The 25,731-nt window shown below is 42.6% G+C and overlaps 1 protein-coding gene across 1 annotated transcript in view; it reads left to right on the top strand.

Moving 5' to 3' along the window:
- The window catches only part of NOL10 (nucleolar protein 10), a 94,327-nt gene extending 80,817 nt beyond the window's left edge, over window positions 1–13,510 (top strand). The window contains exons 20-21 of the mRNA XM_075923499.2: window positions 4,652–4,754; window positions 9,338–13,510. Of these exons, the coding sequence (XP_075779614.1) occupies window positions 4,652–4,754; window positions 9,338–9,454 (220 nt within the window). The 3' untranslated portion in view covers window positions 9,455–13,510. The remainder of the gene's footprint in view (window positions 1–4,651; window positions 4,755–9,337) is intronic.
- Window positions 13,511–25,731: the final 12,221 nt, after the last annotated feature.

A 25,731-nucleotide genomic window follows, 5' to 3' on the forward strand; every position in this document is an offset into this window, starting at 1 on the left:
TACCCCATCTACTCCAGACATGGCTTTTTCTGTCCAAAGTAAAAAGCATCATGGGTATCTAGCCATCAACTCAATTTCAACATGGTGAAAGCAGAGCTCTTAATTTCCCCTTCCCTTTCTCACCCAAATCATGCAAAACAACCAAAACCCTTCCTGCTGCTATCTTTATTGGTCATGTTGAAAATAGAGATGTCAACAAGTTAATCTTATTGACTGCATGCACTCCCTCTTCCCCGCCTCCCACTGCCTCTGTATCACCAGGGGTAGGGGAGTAAGAGCCAGTGCCCACGAGGAGCTGGCTTTAAGCATGTTCCCCACAATCACTGGCTCTGCCTGCCCCCCATGCTGCTGCCTCTGAAACAGAGGCAGCAGCATGGAGGGTGAGGGGGCAGGCAGGAGCCGATATGCTTCGGGAGTTGGCTTGCAAGCAGGCTCCCTGCGTGTGCTGGTTTCGCAGACCTACCTGCACCCCTCTTGCTGCCTCTGTAGGAGGCAGTGATGTGGAGCAAGCAGGAGCTGGCTTAAAAGCTGTTTCCCCCTAGAACCAGCTCTGCAGTGTCCCTCCACACTGTGCTGCTGCTTTTATCAGAGGCAACAGCATGCAGGGGGGGGAAGCAGCCTCCGGCCCAGGCTGGCCATGGAAAGAGGCTGCTCCGTCGCCCATGGAACAGCCTCTGTCTGCAACGAGCCTTAGCCAACCGCGGACAGAGGCTGGTCCCCTGCAATAATCCCTGTCCACAGGGAGTCCAAGCTGTCCGTGGACAGGAGCTGCTGCCGAACCAGCCTCTGTCTGCAGCAGACGCAGGCTCCTTGTGGACAGAAGCTGGTCCACAGGAGGTAGAGCATTCTCTGTCTGTGGGGAACTCAGAGACAGCAGCATGGAGCAGCAGGCAGCCGCTATGCACAGGGAGCTGGCCTTTAAACTGGCTCTCCTTGCAGACCAGCCCCTGCCTGCAACCCCATGCTGTTGCCTGTGATGCAGAAGCAGCAGCACAGGGTGGCAGGAAGTTCCCCAGGAGTAGGGCTGGGAGTGCACTGGCTGCCTGCCCTGCCCCTGGAAGACTGTTGAATAGTCATGTAACCTCTAAGATTTCATGTGGTTACAGGACTATTCAATTACACTATCTTAACACCCCTAGTTAGAAAACACCAACATTCTGCCTGTTGCTCAGGCCCACAACCTGGGTGTCCTCTTCGACTCAGCATGCACATGAGGACATGTCCAAATCTTGCAGACTCTTTCTGAGTAATATCTCTTAAACTATGACCTTTCCTACCAATCTCACACAGCTTAAACTCTCATCCAGGTCCTCATCATAGAACATATTGCATCTTTATTACTGCAACATACCTTTCACCAGGCTTGATAAATGGCACACGGCAGGACTCGTATCTATTGAGAGTGCTGCTGCAAAGATCATTTTCCTACCACAGTGCTTTGACTCTGCTCCACGCTTTCTCTCTTCATGAAACATAAGCCTTTCATCTTCACTTTTAAGTCCTTCCGAATGTATCCCCCCCACCCCATCTTTCATTCTCTGTCAAGGTATTGACCTGTCTGTGGCAACCTCCATCATCCACTTACTAAAAGTTTCAAATAGCACCTTTGTGTTTTCTCCGTTGCTTCCTACTTAACTCCCTCTGCTCTGATGCCTACAAAAATGCAACAAATATGTTGATCTCATGACACCTGTGGTTTATTGTGCTGACGAGTAGTGTTTCATTGTTTCCTTGTGCTCTCCTGTCTGTATCCATCTGCTGTCTCTTGTCTTACACTTTGGGAAAGAAACAAAGAGCTTACAATCAATCTTTTTTTTTTCTGTCCAAGTACAAAGCCTAGCAGGATGGGATCCTGGTCCATGTCTGGGAATCCTAGGTGCTATGGTGATATAAATAATAAAAAAAATGTAACTGTACTCTTTGTGTATCCATTGGGCCATGTTTTTGAAGGAAATAAAAAGTATGTTTCCTTTCCCTTCCTTATGGATGGTGGTGTTGTATCTTGCAACTTAGATGTTTAAGCAGTATTTGTGTGAGTGCATATATGCAGGCACATCTCTCTACGTTCCTTTTCCTCTGACGGAAGCACCATGCAAGTAGTCGACCAGAGAATTGCTGGGTAGTAGCCACATTTCTCTCATTCACTTTCAAAGGGGAGAAAAGTGAGCTTCACCCGCTACACTGTTAGTGACTGATCTCCTGCCATAGTTAGCTCTGAGGCTTAGCTTGTCTTCTCAAATAGCACAAGTTTTTACAAGTTCTCACTGAAAAATATATTGGAGGAAAACCAGAGTCAAAATACCTAGTCATGGGAGAAAAGTAATTATTGACAGTAATTTTGCATAGTTCATATAAAAAAGCCTTTCATATATATAAATTACTACTTAACCAAGATCCTACAAACTCCCTGGCACCATACTAAGGGCCTGGTCTTTCAGCCCCTTGATCCTCAGAAGTTTCAGTGATCTGTGACTGCTTTTCACAGATATGTTTATGATTATCTGTGTTTCCCTTCATAAAATTAATCTGTGAAATATATGCATCAGTAATACATTTCTGTAATAATTTGCACAAACAAGACAGTCTCTCTCCATCTCACTATTGCATCTTTGTTGAAATCTTAACAATTTAAGACTTCATTACAGTTATGTTAGAGCATTTATAACTCAGCCTATTTAAAAGTAAATTATAATTGTCACACTAAATGTTGCATATTACATAATGAAGTTCCATCTTCCTTACTGATTGGTCATTTAGGCCCTGTCCTGTTTGCAGTTAGCATGACAGTACTGTTGTACTATATAGGGCCCCAATCCTGGATCAATGCCTCATTTTGCTAGGGACTGTGCAGATACATAATGGACACAGCCCTTACCTCAAAGAGCCTAGACTCTACAGGCAGGTCTACACTATGGGGTTACGTTAAGCACTTTCAGCTATCTGAATAACATGTAGTTGACATAGGCTAGGTTGACTTATTGCAGTGTCTACATCATGCTAGATTGACAAAAGAATCTCTCCTTTTGACTCGCCTTATACAGTAAACTTCCGATAATCCGGCACGTTTAGGACCCAGGGGGTACCGGATTATCAGATATGCCGGACTTTCAGAGGGGGAGGCTATGAGGGGTTTGGGGTGGGGTGGAGGGATGCCACCTCAGACCCCTCATAGCCCCCCCTTCCGATAGTCCAGCTCTGCCCCAGGCATCCCCATTCAGCCGCTGCTGGTCAGTTTCAGCAGTGGCTGAATTGGGGATGCCTGTGGCAGAGCAGCTGGGGTGCTGCCGGGTTGGTCCCTCAGCGCCGAGGAGCGGCGCTACTGGACCAACCTAACAGCACCCCAGCTGCTCTGCCCAGGTGTCCCCAAGTCAGCTGCTGCTGAAACTGACCAGCAGCTGACTCCAGGAAGCCCGGGGCAGAGCAGCTCTGCTTTGGGCTTCCTGGAGTCAGCCGCTGGTCAGTTTCAGCAGCGGCTGAATCTGGGACAGCTGGGGTGCTGCCAGGTTGGTCCTGCAGCCCCGAGGGGCAGCGCTATGGGACCTACCCGGCAGCACTCCAGCTGCTCTGCCCCTGGCTTCCCCGATTCAGCCGCCGGTCAGTTTTAGCAGCGGCTGAATCGAGGAAGCCGGGGGCAGAGCAGCTCCAATGGTCCGGCTGCCCAGAGCACTTCCGGGTTCCTGATGGTGCCGGAACATCAGGAGTGCTGGACCATCAGATGCCGGACCAACGGAGTTTTACTGTATATCTTGTTCCTAAGGAGTACTGGAGTCAACGGAAGAGCGGTCTGCAGTCAATTTAGAAGGTCTTCAATAAATCCACCGCAGCATTGATCTCCCTGTTGTGGAAACAAACACTAAGTGCCAGTGGTAGAAGGGGCTTGTCCACATAGAGCTCCTTCTGGAATCATGGTCTGTCATGCTAAGTCAGAAAAAAATCTTCCATACATTAGTGCAGATTCATGGGGGTTGATTCAATTTATAAATGTAAACCTGTAGTAAGTGTACAGTATTTTCTCCTGATATTGAAGTAGGATGAAGCTACTTTTTAGAGTGATTTATATTGAGCTCCCATACTGACAATATCAAAAACGTTATTTTAATCGAATGAGTAGATGCTACAGGTAGAGGAGTCAGAAATACCAGTTGTAATGGGGTACGTTTTCAAAATAAATTGTAGTCTTTTGTGGTAGAAAGTGTTTCTGGCTTTAGAAACTAAGGTTGCTTTAAAAAATGAATATATTTTTCTTTCTAGTGTATGTACTGCAACTTGTTTGCTACTGGCCGCTCCAGATATTCCATAGAAAACTGCTGACACAGCACATGTTGGTTCAGTGAGATGGCATGATCTAATTGAGTCTGGTTGGTGTCTTAACTAGGGCCTGAATTTATTGTTTTTTAAAGGCTGAAGTTGAAAAATGCATGAACAGTGAGCAATACTTTAAGAGAATAACAGAAACTTTTCATTTGCATTGACTGCATATGTTGCTTAGTAATTGTGTGCAGAATGAAAGAGGTACAACCCCATTTTTTGCAAGTTATAGGATTTAATTGTTTTGTAGAGTTTATGATTTCCTTTGTTTTATTGGTCTTTACAATAGCAATATGATAGTAACAAGAATAGACAAAGACTTTTCTTTAATTGTTTTCTTCAGAAAAACTCTTGGAGATCGCTTGAAGCTTGAAGAAAAGCTTGGCATACTCAGTGTATCTGATACCACTGTAGGCAGCAAACAAATGACATTCAAATTAAAAAAGGTAAGTTAAAACATTACGGTAAATTTGTCACCTGAAAAAACAGAAAGCCCTAAAGCCATCTGAAATAGATGTCCCTCTTGATTTCTTGACTATCTGACAGCACTTTTGCTTTTTTTTTTTTGCATAGCCTCGTGTAGGTAGCCCCACCCAATTCCTTTTCTGGTGGCAAACACCAGTTCCCTTTTTTAGCTTATCTGTAACCATATAATCCCGTGCTAGCACCTTGTCAGTTCTCTCAGTCCTGGGTTAGATCAATAAATTTGAGTCCTAGACAAAAATGCCCATGATGCCGAAAAGTGATGATTCTGTTCTGTAACTTACAGTCTTGAATCATTAGTGATGGGTGCCTCATATTGATCAGATCCATTTCTGTTCAGTATTTTCAATTAGTTAACATTATAGAAGTAAAACTGCAGTAGTGTGGGAGAATATCTTAAATAGTTACAGGTTGAATCTTCCTGGTTCAGCACCCTCGGGACCTTTCCAGTGCAGGATAAGGGATTTTGCCAGACCAAGGGAGGTCATATCTGGCTTCTCAGCTACTGGCTCCCCGCAAGCCCTGGACCAGTCTCCTGGCCAGCTCCCCTTTGCCACCAGCCTCACTGCCTTGCCAGTCCTCCCACCTCCTTCCCTGCTATGCTGGGTATTCCAGCTTGCTTCATGCTGGGCTCCTGGCACTGCCAGGCTGCTCCACTGGGTTGTGCCTGCCTGCCTGGTTGTGGCATGCTGGGCAGCACACCAGCGGGGAGCCAAGGCACCAGCCATCCAGTAGGACTCTCTGGAATATCTGTGGTCCTGCCGGATGATGGATGTTGCTGGACCAGGGAATCCTGGATTACAGAGGTTCAACCTGTATTAGAATGTACCACTTTGGCTAGTTGGGACACAAGAGTACATCAGTCATTGGAATTTCTTATTGAACTTTCTGTCACAAATTTTTCAAAAGCTTTTCTCAGCTACATTGTAGTCACTGTATTCACTGTGGACTGAGGAATAAGTCTCAGATTCCAGTGCAGCTCTGTGAAGGATCACCATTTCAGGACCTTTAACAGCAGCTGTCATTGATACAGTAGCTCCTTTGAGCTAATTAAATGAACTTTGCAGGGCTTCCGAAACATACTCTTTTATGGTAGCTTTAAATTAGAAAACACTGAGACAGAATGCTTCCTACAGTTGATGATGGTGAACAAAGGAAAGATCAGCTTCCATAAAGATTGGGGGTGGGAAGAGGGAAAGATTTGGGAATAGTTCAAAATGCTATTCTGGATTTGATCCCAACAGAATCAGTATATTATTTTTCTTATTCTGTTGCAAGTGACTCATTTAACAGTTCATCTCAATGTGGTTGCTTTAATAAATATACAAATGTACATGACTTACAACAATAGAGGTCTTGTTAACAGTAAATATGACAAATAGTTCAGTTAACGTGGGCCCCCACACTGTTATGTGGGGAGAAGAGAGATGAAGAAAAGTAAGATGGAATGAAAAATTCCTCTTTTTCCCTGAGCCAATCCTACTGTAGTCCATGGGAGCAGAAAAAAAGTAGGGCTGGAAAGGAGCCATGTCATATGATGTGGTCTTTTCAAAAGATGAAGAGAATGCATTTGGCAAGGCTAGCGGAAGTTTAATGCTTCTAGAATTATCATTAACTTGTGCTTGTAATTGCCCCATCTCCAAGGTTTTAGGTGTAGATATGATGTCTCTTTGGAAGAAGGCAAAAGAGTAATTCATAGCCTTTCATAGGAACTGCTCTACAAGGTCAGACCAGTGGTCCGTTTGGCCTATCATCCTGTCTTCCCACAGTGGCAAAAGCCATGTGCTTCAAAGGGAATTAAGAGGACAGGAAACTTGAGTGACCCAGACCCAGCTATCCACTTTCAGCTTCTGGAAGTTAGAGGCTTTAAGGATACTCTGAGCTTGGGGTTGCATTTCTGACTGTCTTGTCATTAGTGCACCTCTACTCCATGAACTTAGCTAATTCTTTTTTTAACCCAGTTATATTTTTGGCTTTCACAACATCCACTGGCAGTGAGTTCTATGGGTCGACAGTGCATTTTGTGAAGTAGTACTTGCTTTGGGGTTTTTTTTTTTTTTTTTTTTTTTTTTTTTTGGTTTGGGGTTGTTTTTTTAACCTGCTGCCTATTAATTTTCTTGGTTTACCCTGGATTTTCGTATTATGTGAGGGGGTAAATAACAATTCCATATTCACTTTCTCCACACCAGTCATGATTTTATAGACCTCTATCATACCCAGGTTAGCCATCACTTTTCCAAACTGAACAGTCCAAATCCTTTTATTCTGCATACAGTATTCAAGTTGTGTGTACACCTTGGATTTATTGAGTATCATTATGATACATTGTCATCTTACCTATTGTGGCTGGGTTTTTTATTTTTAAGTCCTTGTGTATTAACGGGATTTGGGGGCTGAACAGGTTTGGGTACCTTAGTAGCTCTGTGCTATCCACTTTCTTTCAAATCCCAATTCTCCTTTGCCCCCCTTTATCTCCTAGCATTTCCAGGATAGTCTGTCTGTCCATCGGGGATGTGAGAGTGTAGATAACTACTGTTTAACCAATACGTGGATGCTTATGGTTAATGGTGTCAGTTACACTCAGCCTCCTGGAGGTGGCTTTGCTGTGGCAGGGCAGTGAAGGCTCCTCCCCAGGAGCCAGGGGAGCAAGGGCTGCTGCCTGTGCTCCTGGGGAGGAGACTTTGCTGCCTCAGTGAAGCCTCTCACCAGGAGCTGGGCAGGCAACAGCTGCCACAGTGAAACCACCTCCCTGGGAGCCAGGCCAGCCGGGGCTGGCAGCCTACTCATGAGGACGCTTTGCTACAGGTTCTGCTAAGCTTTCTACTGCAGAGCCTGCAGCACATGTCACCGCTGAGATCTTCAGTGGTTACCTGGTTTACCCTATTGCATGATTTTTAACATCCCTACTTTCTATTGTTTTTACCGTGGGGTCCACAATATAGTCAAGTGCCTTTCAGTTCCAGTTGTTTGCAGTGTTGTTGCAGGATAGCGAAGAGAAATGAAAAACAAAGTGGTTCAGATAATTTTTTACTGAATTAACTTACACTGGGTTTTCTTCAGGGCTGTCCTTCTAGTGTTCTTCATAGCTGGGGGATAAGTGGTCCTTCTGTGGTCCCCACCCAGCCTAACCTGGGTCTATCTCAGCCAAGAGACATGCACCCTTCCCCCAGGTGTGCCTGCCAGAGTGCAGCAGCCATCAAGAGGTACTTCTCACCTGGCCCCAAAGCTGCTGCAATGACAGTGGGCTGGGGTAGTCCTCTCTCTCTCCAAGACAGCCTTTGTACTGAATCCCTCATTCTCAGCCCCACCCCAGAGCAATGATTTTAATGAAGCGCATACATTTTCATTTCCCTCCAAAAAAAACCCCCAAATTAATTGAGTTAAGGACCTGAACAATGCTTGGTAAGTCTTCTAGTACAAAATGAAACAAACTCATTAGGGCTTCTTGGGATTTTCACTTTTCATGTAAAGACCTAATGTGATAGCCATCTTTAGCCAACATAGGAACAAACTGTTCTGGGCTCGAACTTGAGTAGGTAGAATAGAACATGTGGAAGCCTGCAATGAACTATAAACAGTTTCTCCATTTTGGAGTAGAAGTAACAAATTAAAAATCTTTTACGTACGTTTGGAATGTAAATAATTTTGAGTTCAGACTGTCAAAATTAAGAGGCACAAGTCTTGGAAAACAAAGAGTGAAGATTTTTTAACCATGAAACTGTGTGCCTCTAAAAGTGCTACATTGTCCTGCATTTTGCTTCTAAAATAAACCACATTTTAAAGCTGCAGTGCCAGATCTTAAAGATGCCATACCGAACAAACTTCTGTTAACCAGCTGTTCAGAAAGTGGAAATTGCTTTTTGAAAATTCAGCATTATCAATTTAGGGCTAAATAAGGATCTCAACTGGTTAACAGATTGCAAAGCAATTTCCCCTCTCTGAATAGTCTCATCTCCAGACCAAATTTTATGAATGGCCCATTTCTACCCTGACTTGAATAGCTTCATTAACAAAAACAACTTCTTCCCTATATATACTCCTGCTTCTTTAACTTCCATTCCAATTCATCTGATGAAGTGGGTTTTACCCACAAAAGCTTAATCCCTTAAAATGCCATAGGACTTCTCCTTGTTTTTGCAGATACTGACTAACACAGCTGTACCTCTGAAACTGCTGTAACTTAACCTTAATGATAACATTTTTACCATTAGAGTTATGTGATGAAAACATAGCTTTTGTGCTCAATTAACATTATGGATTCATGTATAATAAATCTACTCTATCTACATTGCATGAATTTGTGTTAAAATAAAATAAAATAAGCTTAAATTTCTGTGGTACCTGGCTGCTTGGCAGTTTTAATGGGGAAGTTTTTGTAAACTGTAAATATTGTACATAGATTATCTTATTCCTTTTCATGTTATGTCTGGAACTGTGCAGTTTTTACTACACGTAGTTTAGAAACTTTCCTGATGTTGTTAATGTTGTACTAATTTTCTGGGACATTTGGAATTCTAACTCAAAGTCTATTTTGTAAATATTTTAGTCAGGGCAACAGAAGAAACAGCAGGAAGCTGAAAAGCAACATCATCTGGAGAGGAAACAACTTAGGCGTTCAGCTGGTCACCTCAAGAGTAAACGTGGTAGAAGAGGACCATTTTAATTCCTTCTTGAAAAAATTGATTTACTTTCACTTGTCACCTGGAAAGTGAGACTTTACAGCACAGGCATACAAAAAAAAAGTGTCTAAAAGATAGACACAAGAAAACTAGAACCTGTTACCCTTCATGAGACAAAATGCTTGGAGTATTTGGAGAAGACACCATGAGTACAATGTTACAACCTCAGAGTTTTGATTTTGACTTGTGCATGAAGTAGCAGTGACTCCTTATTGTGTAACATTAGATATGATTTATATGAGAGTCCTGTCTGTGTAAACAGGATCTTTATGGTCTCTTTAATTAGAGAATCTGATTTTTCTTTTTGGCATCATGAAATGTTCACTGTTTAAATGTGGATTGAAAAGTCTTAGACTGCTAAGACCTTGTTATTTTTTCCTATGATAGCCAACATTATAAATACACAAAATAGGAATTACCTTAGCTTTGTGTTTTGCTATTGAAACCCTGATAGCAGATAACATCACACGGAACTCTGAGCATTGGCTTTGGTATGTACTGGTAAGGTCAGGATTCAGCAAAGTAGTTAAGGAAGTGCCTAAATGTCAGCAGGTTGAAGTCAGTGAGACTAGGATGCATGTGTAAAGTTAGGCACATGATTAATACCTTGATGAATCAAGACTTAAATTAGGAAGTGACCAGTATGTTCAGTGCTGTGTAAACATGAGCCTGATTATGCAAACCCTTTATTTATACAAGCAGTCCTTGCCCACATGAGTTTATACCATTGACTTCAAATGTTTTAGGATTGGAATCATGTCACAGAACACACTGTAAATTGGATGTCAATCAAGTTTTGAAGTTGTAACTTTCAATCTTACACTTTTCAACTGTGGTGAAATTAATTCCAGTGCAGAGAGGACAAGTGCAAGGATCTATACTATGGAGTGAATATTACTGTAAGTGATTTGGATGTTTAAAAGATTTATTCATTTTTTTAAAAAAGTCTGTTTACTGTTTCGCAAGTCCAGATAAATTATGAACTTTTTGGATAGAGCCAGTTTGCAGAATCTCCTTAATTTAAAGCACTGAGCAGTGATTTTCAGACCTGGGACAATGAGACCATCTAGTCTGCTTTATAAATAACACAGATCATATAACTTCACCCAATTACCCTTTTATTGAGACGAGTAATATATTTTTGACTAAAGCATGTAATCAAGAAAAACATCCAGTCTTGCTGTGAAGACATCGAAATGCAGAAATCACTATTTCCCTTGATAGTTTTTTCTAATGGTTAATCTAAAAATCCATCAAAAATTATGCTTTGTTTCTAATGTAATTTTTGTCTTTGACTTCCAATTATTGGATCTTTATATGTCTTTTATTGTATGGAGAGGAGAGGGTTAAAGCATCCTCTAGTATTTTCTTCCCATGAAGGTATTTTATACACAAATCAAGTACTCTTTTAGTCTTTTTTATTGCATTCTTTTAGTCTTGCTGTATCAAGGCAAGCTATTCCGCTGTGTCGGAAAGATAGAAAATATGGTAAAAGACCACCTTGGCTTAACCATGAGATCTTGCATGATCTAAAAATAAAAATGGAGTCCTATAAAAAATGGAAAGTAGAACAAATTACAAAGGATGAATATAGGCAAACAACACAGGAATGCAGGGGCAAGATTAGAAAGGCAAAGGCACAAAATGAGCTCAAACTAGGTATGGGAATAAAGGGAAACAAGAAGACTTTTTATAAATACATTAGCAGGGTAGGCCCACTGGTCAGTGAGGAGGGAGTAACAGGAAACTTGGAAATGGCAGAGATGCTTAATGACTTCTTTGTTTTGGTCTTCACTGAGAAGTCTGAAGAAATGCCTAACATAGTGAATGCTAGTAGGTTTAGAAGATAAAATAAAAAAAGAACAAGTTAAAAATCGCCTAGAAAAGTTAGATGCCTGCAAGTCACCAAGGCCTGATGAAATGCATCCTAGAATACTCAAGGAGCTGATAGAAGAGGTATCTGAGCCTCTAGCTATCATCTTTGGAAAATCATGGGAGACGAGAGATTCCAGAAGACTAGAAAAGGGCAAATATAGTGCCCATTTATAAAAAGGGAAATAAGAACAACCCAGGAAACTACAGACCAGTTAGTTTAACTTCTGTGCCAGGGAAGATAACGGAGCAAGTAATTAAGGAGATCATTTGTAAACACTTGGAAGGTGGTAAGGTGATAGGGAACAGCCAGCATGGATTTGTAAGGAACAAATCATGTCAAACCAATGTGATAGCTTTCTTTGATAGGATAATGAGTCTTGTGGATAAGAGAGAAGCGGTGGATGTGTACACCTAGACTTTAGTAAGGCATTTGATATGGTTTTGCATGATATTCTTATCAATAAACTAGGCAAATACAATTTAGATGGGGCTACTATAAGGTGGGTGCATAACTGACTGGATAACCGTACTCAGAGAGTAGTTATTAATGGTTCACAATCCTGCTAGAAAGGTATAACAAGTGGGGTTCCGCAGGGGTCTGTTTTGGGACCAGCTCTCTTCAAAGCCTATTCTATGCCAATATCAATATCAATGATTTAGATTGGCATAGAAAGTACACTTATTAAGTTTGCAGATGATACCAATTTGGGAGGGTTTGCGACTAATCTGGAGGATAGGGTCAGAATTCAAAATGACCTGGACAAATTGGAGAAATGGTCTGAGGTAAACAGGATGAAGTTTAATAAAGACAAATGCAAAGTGCTCCACTTAGGAAGAAACAATCAGTTTCATACATACAGAATGGGAAGCGACTGTCTGGGAAGGAGTACGGCAGAAAGGGATCTAGGGGTTACAGTGGACCACAAGCTGAATAAGTCAGCAGTGTGATGCTGTTGCAAAAAAAGCAAACATGATTCGAGGATGCATTAACAGGTGTGTTGTGAGCAAGACACAAGAAGTCATTCTTTCGCTCTACTCTGCGCTGGTTAGGCCTCAGTTGGAGTATTGTGTCCAGTTCTGGGCACCGCATTTCAAGAAAGATGTGGAGAAATTGGAGAGGGCCCAGAGAAGAGCAACAAGAATGATTAAAGGTCTAGAGAACATGACCTATGAAGGAAGGCTGAAAGAATTGGGTTTGTTTAGTTTAGAAAAGAGAAGACTGAGGGGGGGACATGATAGCTGTTTTCAGGTATCTAAAAGGGTGTCATGAGGAGGAGGGAGAAAATTTGTTCATCTTGGCCTCTGAGGATAGAACAAGAAGCAATGGGCTTAAACTGCAGCAAGGGAGGTTGAGGTTGGACATTAGGAAAAAGTTCCTAACTGTCAGGGTAGTCAAACACTGGAATAAATTGCCCAGGGAGGTTGTGGAATCCCCATCTCTGGAGACATTTAAGAGTAGGTTAGATAAATGTCTATAAGGGATGGTTTAGATAGTATTTAGTCCTGCCATGAGGTCAGGGGACTGGACTCTATGACCTCTCGAGATCCTTTCCAGTCCTAGGATTCTATGATTCTAAGGTGTATTAGGCCCAGAGGGCCCCGCCCCCCCATTAGAGACTTCAAATCTGCATGCAAAACCACGAAGAGAGGTCACTGCAGGCAGAAACACAGGTCTGCTGAGCTGAGACCCACTGACTCTGGAATTACATTGCAGTGCAGACACACACATTGGGACCAGCACTCAAAGAAAAAAATGGAGAGGTTATCTTCCAGTACTGGCAGGTCTTTGAGATGTGTGGTCCCTGTCTGCATTCCACTACCCACCCTCTTCAGATCATGTTTTGTGGTAAGAGCAGAACTGGAAAGATGTCAGTCTGTGCTGCCTCTTATACATTCAGTTTGGAGCAGGAAAGTGACAGTGCAGAGAAATCTTTGATCTCAAGCACATGCTGCACATGTACCCAGGTTGGAATTCAAATAGGAACCACATGTTTTACAGAACCTCCTGTTAAAGCTGTGGAACTCTTTACCACCAGAAATCCTTGAGGACAAGACTTTTAAACATGAGTTAGTCTGGATATTGATACAGATATCAAGAATATCCAGAGTTGTCATAATGAATAACAAATTTTGGAACAAATAAACCTCATGATTTAGGATTTGAACTGACTGCTCAATATATAATTGGAGTTAGCAGTGCTGCTCAAGTTTCAAAACTGACTATAGAAAAGTTTAATATTGCTGTGTAACAATCCGAGATGCTGTCAGCCGACGGTCAGGGCAGTGTGTGTGTGTATGATTCCGAGAAAAGGTTTAACGTCCGTGTCTTTACTGCTAGGACCGGGGTCCCGTCGCAGAGGGTGGCCAGCAGGCCAACAGATGCCCCGTTATATAGGAAGAGCTTATTACACCTTAGATTTTAGCTGCTAGAACACAGGGGTTCCTTCGCAGTGGGCAGCCTAGGGAAGGCTGAAAAGTGCCCCAATGGATCTGTCACCTGGGAGTGACACAGATCCAAACGCCCAAGCTCTTCCTATGCCTGTCCCTTTATGACCGGCTGAAGTTCTTTTAAATTGTGCTTAGTTCTATTACAGCAACTGAAGGAGTCAGGTTAAAGCTTAAACAGTTACAGGTTTATTAAAGAAGCTTATAAATCATATGGTTACAATGGCTATTGCTCTGTTTCTTAAATGCTAGCAAATATATAGGTCTTAAAAATGATTACAGGAAAAAGGTAAAGATAGAAAATAGAAATAATGGTACCAAGTGACAGCTTAATCTTTAAAGAGCTCTAACACTATGTATATATATACTTAAGCAAAGGACCACATCCAGGTACAATTTTTACCCCTTTCTGTGCCTCTCGACTCCAGCGTGTCAGGCTAGGGCCGGTCTCTCAATTCCTAGGAAAGACAAATACGAGGTGGGAGTCCCCTTGGAACCTCGGGAGATCAAACACCTAACCCGACCAGCAGATAGATGGTAGATTGACACTCAGAGAAAATGTGCTGCTGGACCCATCTTTATACCCCTGGGGGCCCGTATCCTCTTTCTTATCTAAGAGGCCAAATTCTACTGGTCCGCTTTGTGGCGCCAGTTCTTACAAGCAAGTTTCAAGTTAATTTACACTTGCAAGAGAGAGAACTAAATTGTGAGTACTAGACATTTTTTTTACTGGGCGAGAGATTCCTCCCCCCGCGGACAGATGTGTGTTCGTATCAATATAGGTTAAGTCAAGGGCACTCCTTGGCAGCCTCTTGGTCAGCAATTGGCATATCTCTGTTTACAGCCATTCATGGTCACACAGCCTGGGCCTTCTGCTCTGTGTGCCCTGTATGCTCCAGGCAAGCAAAAATGGATGTTACAAGGGGGGTTCCTGTCTGGCTACAGATGCATGAATGACTGACTAGACAAAAAAAGCTTATGGCAAGATACTAATGATAAAAATTAATTCTTAGCGCCTTGGTCCATTCTCTTCAGAGAGGGTATTTGTGGAGTTAAATTACTATCACACTTAGTAAAAACCAAAATCAGTCCTTTAATCATGGAAGTTTAGTATCCTTCCCATAATACTTTTGAAGATACTTAATAAATCAAGAAGTGTGTTTAGCTTCTATGACTGGCAAAAATTAGTCAAACTTAGAAATGCCCATGGACTTATCCTAAATAAAGAAATAACAGTACAGGTTGGACTTATCTGGTCCGACACTCTTGGGACCTGACTGCGTAAGATGGATACGTACAGTGTGTATCATAAATTGTTTATATTTAGAAATGTTGGGCTGCCTTACTTAACTCTTTTGCTGGCCTAAAGAGAGAGAGTGAAATCTGTGGTCTTTGGGGGGCTCTCATAAAGTCTATTATGCAAGCTACCTGCACAGAGCTGGCACAATATACTGAGGGAGCATACGAATATGCATGCAGCCAAACATTTATCACTACTGATGGAGCAGGAGATGTCCGAATGCCACACCAGCAAATCCTGAGTTTACTATATCACTGTCCTGAACTACTACAATCACAAAACTGAGGACTGCAGGGAAAATCGTTTCACCGGTGGGAACGATGAGGTAAGGACAGTTATGGGTGATCTTAAAGAGGAAAAATCACTCTTCATGAGAGGCCAGTCATGCAACTCTGTCACCATTAAGTGATCAGAGGGACGCAATCTTCCTTAAGAATCTACCTTGCCTCCAATGTATGAACAATGTGTATGTGAGGCCTCTTGAAATCATTTCTAAACATTGTGAATACAGTATAATCAGCACACTGCCGATGCACAGTTGTGGGTGTCCTGTCACCTTTCAGTCCTGCAAGTTCTCTTTCTGTTCTGGTGAAGTGATTAAACTGTGTTGTCCTCTACATGTGTGAAGGGGTATGGGGTACCTTATTCTGAACTTTGGGAAAAGAGAATTGTCACTACTTGGCAGAGATTATCCATCTTTTTCACTCTTTTGGGGGACTCCACGGAGAGGGAATTAGTTTGACATTATGAGTCACTTTCAACTAATGGTGAAACAGCTGAAAGGAAAAAGTTATTTGTAGAGCTAGTCAAAATGTTTCCATCACAACTTCTGTTTAGTTGGAAAATGCCTTTTTGATGAAGATGGAAATCTGCCAAAAAATCAAGTTTAATTAAACTGAAACATTTTTTAACCAGTTCAGGGGAAATTATTTTCTGACCTGATCTAGTCACTTGTACAAACTGTCCTCAGTTTTCAAGATAGAATACTGAATTTTTCCAGCCAGCATGCAATGTTTAATTAGAGCTGATAAGAAAACCGCAAAATAGCCACACAAACATGCTCAAACTTTTTGTTCCAGTTTTCATTGAAATTTGGGCTCATTAGGAATTTTCCATCCAGCTCTGTGCAATGACTGTTTGTGTCAGCTCAGGAGTCATACATGGCATTTGACCACTGAACTTCCTTAAGCTCCCGGAACTCTCTTCACAGGCATTTCCTCCCGGGTTTAAGTACCCACCTTCTTGCAATGTCTGCTTTAGAAAAATGATCTGTTGGTGGTGTTATCAATGGGTCCCCAGGGTCTGACCTCAGTTGCTTGAAAACTGTTTAATAGCACAGCAGCCCAAGCAATTAAGGAAGTTTGTATTCTTCTGTATTTCATGTTGTCTATAACTGTTTTGTCCTAGTAACTAAGTGTGATGAAGCAGGGATGATTTCATTTTTAATTTTGGGAAGTTGTGGTACCTCTAACTACTACTTGTGGCAGTATTTTTACCTCTAACTTGCTAAGCATTATCCAAGGTCCGTCCACCTGTGACACTGACAAATCTGTATGTAAATTCAATAAAGAGTGCATTTTGGGGAAACGACGCATGCACCAAAATAGAAACCCACTTAAAAAAAAGTGTAAAGAATCCAGTATGTTTATACAATCAACAAGCTTCCACAACTCTTAAATTATCTGGTTCCTACAGATCCAAATTAGAAGTAGGTCCAAGCCTAGTGACAAAAGTACCAATCAGGATCCCAAACTTCTCCAAAGATAAAGGGTGTTTTGAGTTCAGAAAACAGGCTCATCTCTGCTATTAATAATAAAAAGAAAAGGACACTGCCCAGTAACATCCTCCTTAAAAGCTTGAAAATAACATTTCTCCCTTTGCTTTATCCCATTCCATTTGACCAGTCATTTCGGTATGGATCAGAAACCAATAGTACATTGTACCTTCTCAGATCACTCACAGAACTGTAAATCTGTGCAATAAGGTTACCTCGCTGGCTGGTCTGCATCATGGCATACCTCTCTTTAAATTAAAAATACACTTTTGTGGGGTGCACAGTAAAGGCTGCCCAAAGGCAGAGAAGTAATTTGAGCGACCAGTATTTTAAATTATATTGGTTCTTATGGACGTTAGTTGCATTAATTACAGGGTTCTTCCTTGCAAAGTACGACCTATTACTGAATCACTTCTCAGATTTATTACGCACAAGAAGGCTTTCATCCTACGTGCGCAGGGCTTTGAACTGTCACTGAATACTTTTCCAGGTTTTTTTCAGGCTTTCATTCCCTCCCCAATGGTTCTTTTCCTTTGTCTACATTTCCTCAAAAATGGGTTCAATCCAGCAGTCCTGAGAGAGACAAAACTCTCACTGATGTGAAAGGGTGGTTTGCCTGTGTCAGGATTGGGCCCAAAGTATAGGTATGTTGGGAGAGTTGTGAGGCAAGTCACACTCTCCAGCTTTTCTACTGCCTTTCTTTCTTGTAAGGTAGAGATGGGGGTAGGAGATATTGTTCCATTGGGACTAGTGACTGGAGGAGAGGACTGGGGCTTAGGAGTTCTGGATGTTGATCTTAGCTGATGTGCTCTGTTGGCACATCTGTTATCCTTAAGATAAAACCTTTCCCTACTTCAGGAGGGTGATGGGTGGCTCAGTTTGTATTTGAAAAGCTTTTTTCTGGGGCACCTGGCATTGGCTGCTGTTGGAAGACAGGATACTGGGTTAGATAGACCTTTGGTCTGGCCCACTATGGCTGTTCTTTTAGCTCTTTAACAGAAAAGTGCTATTGTATCAGAGTGCAAAAGGTTATGAACATGCTCTGTTGTCTCTGCAGTAGGCCTCATGGGAATAGTATGTTCAGTTTTGGTCAGCAATTTATAGAAAGGAGGTAGAGAAACTGGAAAGGATCCGGAGGCAAGTGACAAAGATGATTGCAGGGATGGAATGCAAGCCATCTGAGCAAAAGCTGAGGAACTTGGTATCTGTAGTTTGGAAAAGAGATTTAGGGTGTACAATAGGGGTCTTCAAATACTTGGAAGGCAGCCATAAAAGGTGGGAAAATGTTCTCTCGTGCCACAGAGGGCAGGACAAAAGTCACTGGGTTCAAACTCCAGCATAACAGATTTGGATTAAATCTCAGGAAAGATTTCCTAAATGTGAGAACAGTAGGCCAATGGAACAGACTGCCCTGGGAGGTTGTGGAAGGTCTGTCACTGGAGGTTTTCCAAAGGAGGCTGGATAGCCATCTGTCTGAGATGGTTTAATGCAGCAACTCCTGCATCTTGGCAGGGGGTTGATTAGACCCTTGCTGTCCCTTCGAAGCTTGTGGATCTAGGTGAGAAGAACCTCTGGATGTTGCAGGGGAAAGAGTATGATAACTGGGGCTAGGGAAGAAACTGGTGGCCCGTCTGAAGAATGCAAGTAATGGAAATGGCTTGCTCAATGCCCTGTGACAGAGAAATTACAATACAATAATCAAGACTGCTGGTCCCATAGATACATGGTGATGCAAGTTGTTAATGGGGTAGATAGCTACAGATTAAGCAGTTTCAAGTCTGACACTTGAGCTTTCTGTGGCTGAAATTGAAGCAGTTGTTAGTGACACGTAGGCAACGTTATTTCTAGCAGATCTTCACTTTGCACCTTTAATAATGTTGTTTCTGGGTAGGACTCTTTTTGTTTTAGGTTTATCAGTTAGATGGCAGTAGCATCTGAATGTATAACCAGCATACACTTTCCAAAGGAAAAGGCCCTGCCTGGAACAACGTAAAAGCTAAAGGGGAAAAAAGACAGACAAACTTGTGAATGGTGTATAGACGGTTATAAAGATGAATCAAGCACTTACGTAATTGGCATAAATAATAACAAGAAACATTAAAAGTTACAAAATAGAGGAAGAGTAGGCAACCTCTGTGACTGTGCACATATTCCCCTAATTGAAGTCCTATAGTCTTGACAGACTCCTGCAGAAAGAGGCTCTGGTTTCAGCTACCCTGTGTTTTGCCAGTGCTTGTCTCCTATCTTGCCAACTCAAGATAACTGCACACACAACATCAGATCCAGCAAACTAGCCCTTGACCTATGAGCAGGTGGGGTGGAAAGTGACCACAGACTCCAGCCTGGACAGCCTGCTTCTAGGCCTAATAAAACTCTCAACCCATACTGACTCTATCCATTCAGAAAGCAGTATATTCACTCTATGCCTGTTTCATTGCATATTATGAGCCAACTACATAGTGTGCCAAGTCTGTGGTAGTGGTCACTACATCAAAATATTAATAACAACCAGACTTTCAACTACAAATAAACTGCTTCCGTGCAATTCCACAGATTTAAATTCTGTTCCTAAGACTGCCAGCAGCTACCGTGAGGCTACTAATGATGCCCATGTTCTGCAAAGTCTTGACTTATCTTTCCTTACTCCTAAAGGTGGCAATGCAGTGGAATACAATGGACCTCATTTACACAGCAACCTTCATGTGAAAATATCCCCAAATGCAGCACCACTGATCAGAGCCTTTGAAATAATTATCAAGGAGAGTTTAATATTGCACCTATGGAGCAGGCCAGGCAGCGAACCTCGGAAATGAAAGGGTGTGCTTACAAAACCACCTACCTACAGTAATGCTAATCTGCCCACCACTGTCCTTAACGACACTGTTTGTGGAACTTCTGGAAAACTGAACATTGGCATACTATGCTGTGCTGTTCAAGGAGTAGAGATGTGAAGGACTAGTCGATTAGTCCACTATCCAATAAGCAACTGGTTATTGGATAGTCGACAAGCTTGTTGACTAGTCAGTCCCCTCTCCTTTCCTGCCTCTATCAGAAAGAGGCAGCAAGGGGGGGAGACAGAAGGGGGTACTTCAAAGTGGCAGTGCCACGTGGAGCCTAGGGCCAGACCCCAGGCTCCACTTGGTGCTGCTGCTTTGAAACGCCACCACGAGAGCACAGAGTCAGGCTACTCCAGGCATTTCAAGCAGCAGCACCGCGTGGAACGCAGGGTCAGCTGGGGACTCCCTAGCTGATCCCAGGCTTCACATGGTGCTGCTGCTTTGAAATGTCATGGGCAGCATGACTCTAGGCTCTCACAACGTTTCAAAGTGGCAAGTGCCTCACAGACCCCAGGGGCAGCAGGGAGTCCCCAGCTGACCCTGGGCTCTATGTGGCACTTTTGCCTTTAAAGTGTAGCAACAGCCCTAGGGCTGTTTCTACACTTCAAAGGGTGAGGCATCCTATTGACAGTCAAATAGTCGATGCAAAATGCACTGACTATTCAATTAGTCAATTTCCTGCAAATTAACATCCCGATCAAGGGGTACGTCTACACTACATGGCTCCGTCGACGGAGCCATGTAGATTTGTTTATTGGGCAAAGGGAAATGAAGCGACGATTTAAATAATCGCCGCTTCATTTAAATTTACATGGCTGCTGCGCTGAGCCGACAAACAGCTGATCAGCTGTTTGTCGGCTCAGTGCGCTAGTCTGGACGCTCCCCTGCCGACATCAAAGCCCTTTGTCGGCAGCCCCGTTATTCCTTGTGGGATGAGGTTTACCGGGGCTGCCGACAAAGGGCTTTGATGTCGGCAGGGGAGCGTCCAGACTAGCGCACTGAGCCGACAAACAGCTGATCAGCTGTTTGTCGGCTCAGCGCGGCAGCCATGTAAATTTAAATGAAGCGGCGATTATTTAAATCGTCGCTTCATTTCCCTTTGCCTACAACCCTCATCTACATGGCTCCGTCGATGGAGCCATGTAGTCTAGACACAGCCAAGGAGAGAGAAAAAGAAAGGACTTGAATCTGACATAAGTGAGTTGCCTTAACCACTAGGCTCTTAGGGTATGTCTACACTGCAACACTATTTCGCAATAACTGGCGCTATTCCACAATAACTTAGTCTGCGTCTACACATCAGACAGTTATTTTGAAATAGTGTCAAAATACTGCCAAGCTGGAGAACTTCTTACTCGGATTCCTGTAACCCTCATTGTACAAGGAATAAGAGAAGTCGGAAGAAGAGTGCTCTATTTCGAAATAAGTGCTGGGTAGATGTTTCCTATTTCGAAATAAGATACACAACTGACGAGGTCAATTTGCGTAGCTTATTTCGAGTTAAGTCCTGCAATGTAGAAACACCCTTAGAGAGTAGCTCTCTGGAACTTGATATAAAAATGAAATATTCATGGTGCAGTTATACTCTGAAAGAGTGTAGCCTAGTGGTCTGGGTTCTCTGTTGGGATTCAAGAGAGTCTCAGGACTGTGATTCAGAGAATTTAGCAAATCTTGAAAATGCTTGCTGAATGGGAAAATGGTTGCTTTCTAGCTCTATAAAGAAGTGTGGGTGCCAGTTGAGGCAGGTTAGGGTCTGTAGCCCCCTCTGAAGTTTGAGCCTGTGTTTCATACTTGAGGTTTGCTTAAAATACATGTCCTGGCACCAGAGGCAGCTCTTAACTGCAACAGAGCTTGTCCTGCTCCCAGTTTTGCCTTGAGGCAGGGAGTTTTTGTTTTTAAACAGAGGGAGGCAGGGTGATTAAGAAAACAAAGGGCTTGTCATTCAAGTAATTGAAGGATCATTAGATGATTATGAAAACATTGCCGTATATGCCAAAAAAAAAAAATAGAGGGAGAAAGAGTAGGACTATATTATGGTGTGCTCCAGGGGTCTGTATTGGGACCACTGCTGTTTAACTTATTCATAAATGATCTTGAAAAGGGGATAAATAGTGAAATAGCTATTTTGAATAATTGTATTGGCAAAATTTGCAAATGCTAAGTCAAAAGAAGACTGCAAAGAGCAACAAAGGGATCTCACAAAACTAGAGATTGCACAACATAATGGCAAAAGTGGAACTTAATGTTGATAAATGCAAAATAATGCACATAGAAAAATATCCCAATTATAAATACAAAATCATGGGGTCTAAATTGGCTGTTACTACTCCTGAAAAGAGATCTTGGAATCATTGTGGATAGTTCTCTGAAAACATCTGCTCAATGTAGAATGGCAATCTAAAAAACTAACCAAATATAAGAATCATTAGGAAATGAATAGATAAGATAGAAAATATCATTTTGCCTCTATATAAAGTAATGACATGCCCACATCTTGAATACTGCCTGTATATCTGGTCACCCCATCTAAAAAAAGATATATTGGACTTGGAAAAGGTACAGAGAAGGGCAACAGAAGTGATTAGGGGTAAGAACAACTTCCATATAAGGAGAAATTAAAAAGACTGGGACTTTTCAGGTTGGAAAAAAAATGACTGAAAGTTGGGCAAAATATTAGAGGTCTAAAAAATCATGAAAGTTATAGAAAAATATAATAATGAAATGCTATTTACTCCTTCACTAACATAGCATAAGAAAGTCACCCAATGAAATGTATAGGCAGCAGATTTAAAACAAAAGAAATTATTTCTTCATGGTCAACCTGTGAAACTCTTTGCCAGCGGATGGTGGAAAGGCCCAAACTATAAGAGGGTTCCAACAAGAACGAAATATGTTCACGGAGGATAGTTTCATCAACGGCTACCAACCAGGTTGGGCAGGGATGTATTAGAGCAGGGGTCTCCAAACTGCGGCCCGCGAGGCCCTCTCATCCGGCCCGTGGAGACCTTTTTGTCTACGGAAAAAAAATTACGGAAATTTACACCCACCTAAAGGCCTTCAGATCCAAACTTGTCTTGTTTTTGGAACAAGTACAGGCCAACAACTTGACGCACTTTCAGCAGTGCAAGGTCTTCATGGCTGAAGCAACAGCTGAGTTCCCCACGTCATTTGCATGCGAGATCATCAAAGACCTCCAGCTGCAGTTTCAGCAGCGGTTTTCTGACTTGGATTCAAAGGCAGAAGAAGTGAGATTGTTTCAAAACCCATTTGAAGCAGATGTGGCCAGTTGCCCAGATGAACTGCAGCTGGAAGTCATTGAGTTGCAAGCAAATGACCTCCTTAGGGACAAGTTCAAAATAGGACTGGTGGGTTTTTACCAGTTTTTGCCCAAGGAAGACTTTCCTAATGTCAAAACTTTTGCATCAAGGTACCTTTCAATCTTTGGAACAACATACCTGTGTGAACAAACATTTTCAAGAATGAAATACGTGAAGAACAATTTGAGAACAAACTTGTCCGATGATAATCTCAGGTCACTGTTGATGTTAGGGACAACAAATCTAAAGCCAGAAATGTCTGCTATTTTGGCATCCAGGAAACAATTTCACCATTCACACTAATACAGGTGTTCATGTGTAGTGTATCAATGTGTTATTAAATAATAATTGAATAAAATAATATTAAATAAATAATTAAAAACAACATCCATGTTTTGATTGTTTTTTATTTGGACCTCAAGTGTGTAGTCGGCCCCCGAACTGCTGTTTGATAGTTAATGCGGCCCTCGGGCTGAAAAGTTTGGAGACCCCTGTATTAGAGAAAAGAAACTGCCCCGCAGTAAAAAAGTTTGGCCAGGCCGCTCTTGACTCCTTGAGAGAAACCGGCCGCACCCTTCCTGCATACCATTGCCTTTAGAAAAGGGGAAGGTGTGAAAAGGGGAAAATAGCCTCAGACTCTCCCACCTGTCACCTTGGCATGAGAACTGCGGGGCTTACCTGGTCGCATGAAACCTGCACAGTTTCGGCCCAACCCCTGGGACACAGACCCCCCACTCGGTGACCATTGGGCCATATATGGTAATATGCAAGCGCCGGAAAGCGATGTGCAGATTTGGGGATAAATACCCATGGCACAGTTCGCTCTAGGAGGTCTTCGCAACACATGTACCACCGTGCGTGTGCCTTCTCGTATACTTCCAAGCGCTGCCGGCCTGATCAACCGACCAGCCACCTCCCCCGACTCTCGGGCGTAACCAAGGCCTTCGCAACCGAACCAATAACTGTGAAATGTTCCGTGTGCTGTGTAAGTTGGTATGTATGATTTGATTTTTTCCTGTTGTATAAGCTTAGTGTTGTAGTAGTTTTTGGGTAGTACATAAGAGTTTGTAGTTATCACTGTTATTTAATTACTGTAGCTGGATATTTTAAGATTAGAGACTATTCCCCTTGCCATTCCCATCCTTATATCTCTGACACGTTTTACTAGAAGCCATAGAATAAATATAATAAATACTGTAAATTCATTATTAACACGGTCTATTAAAAATCTTGGAATAAATACTATAAATTCACCACTGTCATAAATAAATAATTTTTATTTGATAAAACTGTCCACCTGGTTCTGTCCTTCCCCTCTTGGGTATGCATCATCGGACCTGTGATTCTCACGACAGGATGGTGTCCCTAGCCTCTGTTTGCCAGAAGCTGGGAATGGGCAACAAGGGATGGATCATTTGGTGATTGCCTTTTCTGTTCATTCCTTCTGAAGCACTTGGCATTGCTAATGGTCGAAAGACAGGATACTGGGCTAGATCGACCACCGTTCTGACCCAGTATTGTCATTCTGATGTTGTTATATAGAACCCAAATGTATCTGCTTCCTGCTATAATCCACTTGACCACACTCCCCTTCCATAGCTGAGATAGAGCCCAAGAGTCCCAACAGATGCTCCACCCCCCACAGAGTTAGTAACGAAGTAAGAATATACATTACAGTTTTAAACATAACCTGTGTCCCTTAAGTGACTTGCCACAAGATGTCAGAATATGTTAGTATTAGAGCTGAGCGAGTCTAATATTTTTCTTTATTTTATATAGGAATGAAATACAGTGCTCCTACCAGCGAATTGCAAAGTTATCTGCCCCTTCTCCCTCCTCCCCCCCCCCCCCAAAAAAAAGAGAAGGACCTGTCAGAGACTTGGATTCCCCCAGGAATTGAGGGGTTAATGGTAGCTATTACCCTGGGATGGACTCAGCATCTTCTCTAAAGACCTTCAGTGCTAGAAACTTGCCACCCCATTGTAGATGGAGCTCCTGCCTCCATTCCTTCTATCTCCCTATGACAGCTGTTCTTTAGCAGTTTTTCTTTAAAAGATTTCTCTGTCTGGTTTTGGTGGTTGTGTTCTTCCATTCCCACTGGGTTGCATCCCTAGCCCAATAGAATAGCATAGCTTTCTACAGTGAGTGGGGTATCTTTGGTGCCTGAGGAGGGACGTGGATCCTAAACTGACTTAAGGGGAGGAGACACAGACTCATCCTCTAGTTGGGGCAAGAGATCACTTCTTTAGAGGTCCTGTTACCTGTTTTCTGCCAGTGTCACTCTTCTATTGAGTTCTATTTTCCAGCTGGGTTTCCTTACCTGTGGTGTAGCAGCAATTTGCAGAGCTATTAAATCCCTTCCTTGGCCAGCTGGCTAATGTCTTTGACTGGCTCACTGATGGACAGTCACAGCTGGACTTGACGACCTTCTGAGGTCTCTTCCAGTTCTATGATTCTATGATAAGGGGATGGTTGGATGAAATAACATGATCTTGGTAACTAATTGACCATTCATTATCAGTTGGAAATAGGTCAATGGAGGGATGATAGGAGTTGCTATAGGGAACTTCTGGGTGTCTGGCTGGTGAGTCTTGCCCACATGCTCAGGGTTTAGCTGATCGCCATATTTGGGGTCGGGAAGGAATTTTCCTCCAGGGTAGATTGGCAGAGGCCCTGGAGGTTTTTCGCCTTCCTCTGTAGCATTGGGCACAGA

The sequence above is a fragment of the Pelodiscus sinensis genome, chromosome 3, assembly GCF_052426305.1.
Source record: "Pelodiscus sinensis isolate ZL-2025 chromosome 3, ASM5242630v1, whole genome shotgun sequence".
Taxonomy (NCBI): Eukaryota; Metazoa; Chordata; order Testudines; family Trionychidae; genus Pelodiscus; species Pelodiscus sinensis.